General features: G+C 43.8%; 1 protein-coding gene across 1 annotated transcript; it reads left to right on the top strand.

Moving 5' to 3' along the window:
- Positions 1-1,405: 1,405 nt before the first annotated feature.
- On the top strand, positions 1,406-5,548 carry EAF01_009416 (uncharacterized protein). Its single transcript, XM_038917672.1, has 5 exons — positions 1,406-1,547; positions 1,623-2,874; positions 2,966-3,851; positions 3,908-4,222; positions 4,275-5,548. The coding sequence occupies exons 2-5, from the start codon at positions 2,843-2,845 to the stop codon at positions 4,482-4,484; spliced, it is 1,443 nt and encodes a 480-aa protein (XP_038766481.1). The 5' UTR covers positions 1,406-1,547; positions 1,623-2,842; the 3' UTR covers positions 4,485-5,548.
- The last annotated feature ends 5,158 nt before the right edge of the window (positions 5,549-10,706 follow it).

Raw genomic sequence — 10,706 nt, 5'->3', positions numbered from 1 at the left:
GCCCCTGAGTGTGATCCAGAAGTACAGATCTGAGTGATGATCTCGGCGATGTGATACGGGGACTTCTCTGGAGATTTGATTTTGTTCCCAACGGTTCGTGCTATAAAGATAGGTACCACTAGCAGCTGGTTAGGTAGATATGCTTGAACTTGAGCTACGAGATAACGCCACGGACTTATTCCGATGTTGTCATAATAATAAGCGATCATGATCGCGAACAATTAAGGTGTGTAGCGTATACCTATATCACTTTGAGTTTAACGTCAAGTGCGGCCTAAAATTCAACCTACCTCGCCTACATCAGATCGGACTGACTTCGTCAGGAAAAAGTCTTGTCTTAAGCACTATGATCAGATTCATTGTTACCCCATAAAGATATTATACTAAGTAGATGATCTATATTATAATCATAAGGCGATTAAGTTGCTAGAGAGAAATATATACTGGATTCTTTTTAGATTACTCATTTTTCTATAGGGCTATTGATTGTTCGTCCTACGCGAACGAAGTCTACAAATGAAGGGGCTATGGGGTTCAACTATGGAAGTCAATCGATGTAATACTTAATTAGTTTAAGCATTCTCTCTGCTTGTGACTGATAATACTCCTGGTTTCAGTAAGCCCTAAACACTTTCACAGCAATTGTCATTTTCGTCCTCAAGACTTTCGTACCGTATGTCAAATCCCCTTACTAGTTGGATTTGTTTCATCACCATTCTGCTATTTTCACCACCCCACGACCCATAAAATAAACCCCTCCCATCTATCTTCTTTCTCTCCCAGACCCTCCACTCGACCATTACTTTGGAGATCCATATTAGCAGTATGGGCCGACCCATGGTAAATGGATGCAAGGATATGCAGTCTGCCATATCCACGCATCTTATTTCTAATCCCTGCTGGCTCATCGTAAAATCGCAAATCTCAAGATTAGCTTGCCCCTCGTCTGGTCAAAAGGTATTCGATTTTATTAGATTTTATTAGATGCCATGTCGTTCGTCCACTTTGATTAACGACCCACCTTCGATTCAACCTAGATGTTGGTTAATCTGTATCTAGATCCAGATTGATGCAGATTTGTAAGGCTAACTCATCCATGGACATCCAAGATACTACTCGATACAGATCTGATTTTCCTTCGCACTAGCTGCTGCTAGCTGGCAGATGTTGCCTGTAACAAATCATAATATTAATAAAAGAGCATCGATATGATCCATACCACCCACTCATCTCCCTTGTCGATAGTGCCTTGTTCTTGCCTGCTTTGCCGCTACTACCTTCATCCTTGGCGACGGTTTGGGTTTGCCTTAGCTACGACTCTATATCTTCCTAATCTTCGATCCCCATCCATTATTATTATCATTGATATTTAGCCATGACAATGTCCATCTCGTAGTCGAACCTAAAAAAGAAATTATACCCAACTAAAAGTCCCGGAAACTAAGAGATCGCCTCCCTGAGACTAGCTCGATAAGGCTAAGAATCTCACAGCTAAATCATTACTAGCTTGACAAGTGACGGCTCGAACCCGCTCGATCAAAAGTTTAGTAGGTTAGCAGGTAGCACAGCACGATACTGCCGCTTCCTCCCACTCATCCCGCTCTACTAACTTTACCTCCTAGTCACAACTACAACTACGACCACAACCACAACTACAACTACAATTAGTCCTACTCTTCTCACGGTCGACTAACTATTTCTTATTCAGCTGTTCAAACAATCTTGACTTATTATTGCGTCGACATCCTTACTTGCTGCCTTTTATCTCTGCTGGCTTTCCAATCTTTGTGCTTCTTATCTTATACTCCTATAGTTATCCTATCATTTGCCTTACCAAACTTCGAGAAGCTCACCTGCCCTGTTGTGTACCTCGTTCCTCCTTCCACACTTCCACAAGCTTTACACCGAGCGAAACCCTAATCAAGCAGGAAGTCAGAGCAAGCAGCCTTCACCCTGTTACAGTCTACTGCTTTCTTCCTTTCTTCATTCCTCCCATTCCTTCAACATATCGAAACATTGATCTTGATCATTGCTCGCGAAACATACCATACGATTTTGCAATTCTTCTACTTGGAATTTTCACGTTCAACCTGATCAATACAGACGCAGACTCAATTGGATTAAATTTCGTCTTCAGTTTATGGACCCAGAGCTTTTATCTGGATTCTAAACCTCTATATAGCTACAGAAAACTTATGATTCAAATCGAAAAAAGAAGTCTCACTAGAATTAGACGGGTTTTCCCCCTCCAATCTCCCCTCTGTGTAATTCAGCCTCATTCTGATCGAAGAAATATATCAAGATAGCCGCGCTCAATTCAAATTCTTGGAACGAATCTGCTGGACGTTCTCACCATTTTCGCCGCCCAAACTAAACTACACACACAAAATCCTGTGTCTAGTAAAAAGGCCCACTCACGTAACGCATCGATTGCCTCACTTTGAGACCTTTGATAGGACAGTCGACAGCCATCGATCGATCGAGTGTATATACATAACCACGAGCCATAAAACACAAGCGCAACTTCTTTGATATTTCGATCCTCGGTCGTCAATTTTTAGCCAGAGCAATCTGGACGGCTCAAATCCTTTCTTTCAGCCGCACACCAATTAACCGTTCTGCCTTTTCATCCTTATAATCAATTTGCATTCCGGCCAGTGCTCAAGCAACACCAAAGAAATAGTACAGACATACTCGAGCTGAGGGAGATTCGTAGATGCTTAGGTGAACAGGTGTTACGGTAGCACAAACGTCGGAACCGGAAGAGCACGATATCATTCTACGCATGTTTCCGAGCATCTAATCTGTTCAGATTCGAGTGAAATATTTCCCAGATCTTGCAATGGAGGGTGCGGAAAGTGGCAGTAGGTCAAGGTCAGTTTTTCTTGTCTCATTAAGACCACCGCATTCTTCTCAAGCTAATGCAAGTTCAACACAACACAAGCTGACATTCATATAATATTAGTGGCATCCTTTCCATCATGAACCGTGAACATATCGAGCGTATAAATACCGACACGAGATATATACAATCAAATCCAATGGCTGCACCACCGACTGCCAGTCCTGCGTCCGCTCACTACTCAAGTGGTGCACCATACTCCGCAGGATGGCCCAGTACTTCGCATAGCGGCTTGATATCTCCTCCAGAGTCGCGGAGGACGTCAAATGACAAAGCGCACCCGCATCCGCTGCAAACCAGCACTCATCGACAATCTTTGCCATCGATACAGGAAGCTCTGAGCAGCACTTCTACCAAGCCCGGTCCTTATGCTTCACCTGTATCCGCGTCTGCACCGCCATCGCATCCGCAGAATTCCTATGCACAATCGCAAGTGCTGCCACCACCACGGATACATGAGCAGGGCGGGGGATTTCAGCCATCTCAATCGCGGCAACCTTCACCTCCGATGCCTATTCAACCACCACCTTTCTCACGCCCAGATTTAGATTCAAGGAGCTTTGCGGAGCCCAGGAGACCATCATTGTTACATCCTTCAATTCCACAACCTCCACCTGCAAATTCATACGCACCGCCTAGATATGAGGCTCCTAGGTATGAACAGGAGCCAAGAGCCAGTGAGAGATTTGTTGAGAGGTCAATGAATGACTATGGCCAACCATCTCCTTTACACAATCAACATCCATATGGAAACGCTCCAGCGCAACCGGTCCACCCTTCTCATCCTCAGCCTCATGGGCAAGCTTACCCTCAACCACCTTATCCACCACGGGATGAGAGAGATTTAGGCGGTGCCGGGTTTAAGAATTATAAGACTCAACCTGAGCCATTCAATCAGGGCTTGAAGCGACAGCTTGAGGTGTGGGACGTTGATAATAATTTAGCTCAAGTTTGTGCCCCATTCTTTCAAAAGTTTAGTCAAATTCGCTAACTAATCAACCAAAGATCAACGTTTCTAGCAATACTTTACAGGATTGGTCACGTCATTTCCACGCAATAAGTCAAGAACAACCACGCTCTCACATTGCAATCCCCGAAAGATCACCCGATCGCAGGGCCATTGAAGAGATGTTGGTTCACGGTAATCGAGTTGTATCTTGCCTTCACCGCATGTTAGATACAGCTGTACAGCAGCAGCATGCAGCCGACGAGCAATCTCGCGGTGCCAGATTAGCTACTGATTACGATGATGAGAGCATCTATGGCGATGACAGACACCATCAAAATTTTGGTGGACCAGATAACAAAAAACGTCGAGGGGTATGTATCTACTCAATTTGCTCTGGGACCAACCTTTCTAACAGTTGAATAGCGCGCTGCTCCACCAGGAAGATGTCACAGCTGTAACAGAGCGGAGACTCCCGAATGGAGAAGAGGACCAGATGGAGCCCGTACGCTTTGCAACGCATGTGGGTTACATTATGCGAAACTTACCCGCAAAAACACGATGAAGCAGTCACAAGGTTCAACCGGATCATCACTTCGACCCAAATCATCGGAGGATCATTCACCACGATCGTGACCTTTTCAGCAGTACCTACTAAGTGAAAGATATATCACCAAAGCACAAATCTAATGTATAAAGTATTCAGCGTTACAGAGCGTGAAGATCTTTAGCGATCGTCATCATGGAGTTACGGAAAGTTTTGATCGGAGGATCACGGGAATAGGAAAATTCGCATAATTACACGTCTTTCAGGACGAAGAGAGCACATATTGGTTTTGTTCGAGGGTCACGCATACCAGGGGCATTTGGCATTTTGGTACTCACGTTCAAAGAAAGGCTTTTATTTAGTTTTGGTAGCAGAAGCATAAGGAAATTTTGCTTCCAGGCGTTTTGGTTTGATTTTTGATAGCCACGGCTATGGGTACATCAACGAGTTTTGAGACTCTGGTTTGGCATCTGCATAAGATGGCGTTATTTTATATTCCCACTTACCAGATGTGGATTTTGAGTAGCACTGAAATATGTGGATATCTCGGATCGTGGGATCTGGATTTGGGCTGGGATATCATTTTATACCATTTTTTTTTTAATACCTATTGCTTGTCGTTTCTACAATATATGATTTTGGGCACCCGGTTTCTGGAAGACGCGCATATTCTGTTATTGGATTTCTTTTCAGGGGAGTCATCATCATGTGGATACATAGGTACATTCATCAAGATCGAGCTGGGTTTACGGTGGAGGCGGGAACAAAGCCAAGTAAGAATACACATTGTGGAATAGGCTAGGTTGGCTTGGATACTTCAAGAATTGTGAGATACGGCAGCAGGGGGGAGCATCCAAATGCAGCAAAAGGGCATGCATCTCAGCAGACGTTGTTCGGAGGCACAACGTAGAAGTGGCTAGATAGAAGGGAACTGAAGGGCCGGCTGATCTGGCATTTGAATCTGATCTGATCTAAATCTGATCCTAAGCTCTTATTTGCTTGTCAGATGAGTGGTCCACGGATCGTAGATGGTCTTAGTGTTGTACAAATATTTTTATTTTTAGTTACAATGAAGTAGGCTGGGATAAATCAGGAGATAGTATTGGACAGAGCAAGACAAGACAAGACGGCATGAAAGAAATTAAGATAATATCTACAAATTTTCCGCTGCCTCATCCATTTTTGTGTATGCACTATGCGTTGTGCGCTGTATTGTGCTGTATTGTGCTGTGTCGTGTTGTATCGAGAGTTTTATTTGAAGTTTTTGTGTATGGGAAGGTAGGGTGGGTATCGGTTTGGTGGTGATTATCCTCACTGGCCTCGATCGTCAGCATATGTGAGACAGGGCCCTCGATCGATCCTTTTGAGGCGTTGGGGAATGTGCGCATCGTGAATACAGAAATGGAGCCAAAGCCGGGGGTCAGGACCAAAGCGGCGGGACCTAGTTTCTTTGACACTCGCGTACATGCCCATCTCGCCGACTGGGGCAGGGTGTGCAGATTTTGCTTGTTGGGAACTTGGAAGACCATGGCATGCGGAAGCTAGGAAGCTAGGCGAGCTAGGATGGTTGTGATGGTTGTGATGAGATAGGCGATGATCACGTGGGGACGAGGGGGGTGGAGATCGAAAATTTATGGGCGCAGGGCAGGGTAGCGCAGGGTAGGGTAGGGCAGGGGGTGGGGGTACACACTTACTTCGAGGGAATGTACACCGTACGGAGAGTTATAGATGTGGTAGATACCGTATATGGTTGTTACAGTCTACAGAGCTGTATGCGCTACGATGGTTTGTTTCTGCAATTTTTCTAGGGGTGGTGAAGATGCTCGTTACATGTTGATTGGAAATTGGGCTTGGATACTACGTCACTTCACTCAGTAAACTGTACCGTCTGGTGAGAATGGAAGGCTACGGTATTAGGAGGGAGTGAGAGCACAGTATAGTGTGGTGTAGTGGTACCTAGATATCTGTAAGCTTTGTAAGATGCATTGCATTTACTTGGCTGTGAGAGAAATGTGATTTGCGTGCAAGTACGAGTAGATATCTGAATTTCTATGATTTATGGGCACGATTGGTGGGAATGATCAGAGTAGAACATGTATATTGGATAGCATCATCGTGCAGATTCCTGATTGTCAGATGCTGTGTATTTACAAGTGAATACGGATCGGTGGACTTAAGCCTTACAGATCTCTGAACTGACGTTCCAAGACCACTTGGATATATAAGCATGATTAAGCCAGTTGAGAGTAGGACATTCCGAGTAAGATTGGTCTTTTTCAAGGAGTGATAATTCTGTGTTACTTGAGTGACATTCGCATATTAAAACGAGAAGGCTTTGTAAGTATAATATTGACATGCGTACACCGCATTCTGTGGAAGATATCATCATGACGATAGTAAATACTTGATATGTAGACATGTTGAATACCGATGCACATGCAGTTTTAGGTGTGCGTGTGACGTTGGGTTTCGAGGATGTCGGTATATACATTGGTAAATATCGGGATGATGGGCTGCAGAAATGGAGAGGCGAGAAAGGTTTAATTTTCTGATGTATGTAATGGGATCGATCGGATCGGAGAGTAAGATTCTGTGCGAGGGGATGTGTTGTGGTTTTGATGCTGTGAAATGATCTAGTAGAGTTAAGGAAAATAGGTGAGGGGTAGAATGCCAATAGGAAAATATGTTGTAGAGGGCTAAATTAGCTTGTGATGAAGGGGCTCAAGAATTAGAAGTTTGGGCCTTGTATTCGCAATTGTCTCATCTGGATTTTATTGAAAAAAAAATCAAGGCTAGTGGACAGGAAAGATTCTATGAAAATGTGTACACCAATGATGATTTCTTTGCACATGACACTCGAGTGATTTCCAATCAAATCTTTTTCATGGAACTCTTATCAAACCCAAGTGCGATAAACATCAAACAAAAAGAGTTTAGGGTCTCGGATATGAAGGTACACAACATACATCGTACCTGGGCATATCTACCTGGATAAGCCACAGTCAGCGAAGCTATGTAAATTACGCCAGATACTAAACACACACTCGCGTGTTATATCTGCACTCTCGCATATGCTTTGTGACTTCAGGATATTAAACGTGATTCTGTAGGCTCCCTAAGTGCAGGTGCAGATGAACACGAGGTTTATCGTATGTGTAGAGACGGTTAGGTGCGAAGCCGGCAATCTGCATCAGGTGGGAACACGTGTCGGTGGAATTTGCGGAGACTTCGGAAGACCTTGAGATCGGGGATCTGAGTTCGTGCCACTTGGCGTTCTCAAGGCGTTGCACAGAGATACGGTGTGTTTGCTGGAGTGGTGATTTGAGAAAACTAAACTGAGTAATGAACGTGCTCGTGATCTACGCTGATAGATGTAGTGGATTTTTCTCGGAGATCCGGAATTCGCACTAAATCATTTATAGATTCTCCGGGTGCATACATTTGGCGGTTGCATTGAAGCCAATATGTAAGTCGATCCGAATGTATTTCCCGCAGAAGATCAGTAGTAGCTGACAGAAGCATTCGGGCGGGGCATAAAATCCTTTTCTGGTCATGGATCTTCGACTCTAACAATTCCATGATTCATGGTAGTATGCAGTCTATTTGAAAAGTACAACTTGATCGCCCCAAGTGTTAGTATGATATCATGTAATTGAAGTCAGGTTGCATATTTTTAGACAGTTCCCTTGATTCGCTTGTCTCCGGCTCCTCTGTGTCTTCGAATACTCCTCATCTCGAAATTGTGTAGATTTAGTTTTAGATTGTACTAGATCTACATGTAGCACCGGTGTTACTTTGAAGATTCCTTCGCCTAAAGTTGATTGACTCTCCGTGTCTTAGATCGTTTGTCTCGGATCTAAGACTTCGACGTGAGTAATTGTTGTCCCCATTGTTGAGCCAGTAAGGAGCTAATCTATCATAGTAACACATGTCTTGGATCTACCCTTTAAACTGGCTTTAAGGGCAGTGACAGCTTGCAACTCGAGAGCACTCTTCACACATTGGAAAGAAAGCATACCCACGGTATCTTTCGCTGCCCATCTTCAATTGCCATGGATAGCTTGAGCAACAAGTTTGGATTGACTTGGCATTGTTTAAAATTGACAATGTCGCCTTCCGAGACTTTATCTCCGCCTCATATTGGTACTTACTTGCAATTGGTTGTACACTACAAAACAATACAACCTTTAAGGTATCGAAATGATGTAAATGTGATTTCAAAGAAGATAGTTTCATGGGAAATTAGATCCGAGATCCATAATATTTATATGAAGGTTTTCTAACACGATCGATATATCGAATTGTGCTGAGATAAATAGCTCGGAAAACGTCGGTCATTTCACCTTTAGCACCAGAATTGTCGATACACCAAATCCCACCAGACTGGTAGCTTCCACGCATACTAGATGCTGTCAAACACCTGAGCTTTGAGTATCTGAGACTTTCGATGCTTTCCTAAGCCTTGATTACCAAAAGCCAGATGAAAACAACAGTGATGATTTCGGGAGTACGAAGTCATTGTTAAGTGCATAAACAAACTGTTTTAATCACTTGAGATTTTAAACATGGCTCGAGAAACTACGCATACATGAATCATACATGCTTTGCCCTGAATCTATAGGAACTTCAGGTACCTCGAAATAAACGCAAGATCGGTATCAGAGAATGGAAAATTGGCACAGTGAGCGCCGCAGTTTCATGGGGAAATCAATCGACGCCACATGTTTCAAAGCTTCTACCACGAAAATAAGCCAGGGCCAGTGATGAAAGCCTATTAATCAAGTTTATGGGAGAGGCAACTTTCAAATGTTACTAGCAATGCACATGGTGATTGACGAAGAGCGACGTGAGTTGTGCGCCAGTGTATAGGAGCGTGTGAGCTGAGATTCCCGAGTGTGTGGCAACGCAGTCGCGCCCTATAGATATGTACTCGTTTTACTAGAACAATCAAGTGGGTAAAATTGCTCGAGCGATAGTGCTATAATCAAGTAGTTATTTCGAGCTGAAAATTAAATTCGACGTATGAATGACGATCATATCAAAAGATGAGATGGATATTCACGGAGCTCAGTGTTTCAGCCCATTGACTCATGAATGGATCAACCATGAATGTTTGACGTGTGATTTTCGGTCTCTGAGCATCTGCAATCCCTCGCATGTATCGATCCGGCTAGAATTTCCCATGGTGGTTTTCACATGCCACACCTGGCATGAACTGCCTTCTGAGGCTGATGGGATGTCTATGAAAAGAACCAGGATTGATCCCTGATTTTCTTTTTAGAAAACCCATATATGCCGTGCTGTGCACTCTAAAGGTTGTTCGGGCGTGATATCATGGGAAAAATCTCTACTCTGCAGCCTAAGCACTTGCCTGGGAGATAGAACAATCATAAGATGAAACGTAACTTCCGTCGTTCGATTCAAAATTCAAGGCGGAGTCACCAGCGTTTTACGTCTTCGGTGGGCAGGCATAAACGGAACCAAGCCTGAATCTCGGAGAAACATCCGATGATCTATATCGTACCATCATCATAATGACGCGACGGCGAACTCGAAAGGCCCAGAGCTGATAGCTATTCCTTGATAGCTACAAACAGAGTGACCACCTGTAGAGCTCGTACTTCAGGAATATCGATTTGGGCTCGAACGTCTCAGAAATCCTCTACACGGTATTATATCAGCTGAAGAGGAAATCGCAATCTTGAGTATTGTGGTTGCGTGTTGACTTCCAAGAGCATTTCACCGCCGTCCTAGTTCCTACTGAGCAGAAGCGTAGGTGACAAGGTAGGTGACAAGGTGATATGAGTATCTAGTATTGAATGGCATCTGGAAGGAATTTTAAATTCAATCTTCGGTTTGTTGGAAGCACCAGCCACATTAGCCACAAGAGGCTCACGCAACCTAACCCAAGAAAGGTTATCCACGCTGCTGCAGCGCATCTGCCCAGACTTCGAGACCAACACCCCACTGTACCATCACAATTAGTAAACAGCCTTACAAATACATCGTACGCTAAATTGGTTTCTCGTTGAGGCCGTCGAGTTTTTCTTTGGAAAATCTGTTAAAAGCATCAATGAGGAGAAAAGAAGCCATTGAATACCTTTTCTTAAGGGTAAAGTTCGAGTCCGATACTGCAAAGTCTTACAACTGATAAGGATTGAGGGGATCATGAAGCTGTGATAACGTCGTACAAAGTGGGGGCATCGAGTCCTGAACATAAGGATATAAGGAATATCGCAACGGATTAGCAATCAATTGCGAGTTTTCTACTACCCTGACAACCTTTCTGTGTATCAACCGAGTCTTGAGAT

This window comes from Botrytis porri (genome assembly GCF_014898465.1).
Source record: "Botrytis porri strain MUCL 3234 chromosome Unknown BPOR_014, whole genome shotgun sequence".
In the NCBI taxonomy this organism is placed as follows: domain Eukaryota; kingdom Fungi; phylum Ascomycota; class Leotiomycetes; order Helotiales; family Sclerotiniaceae; genus Botrytis; species Botrytis porri.
Note: the sequence above shows the minus strand (reverse complement) of the source record. Positions and strands in the feature narration are given on the sequence as shown.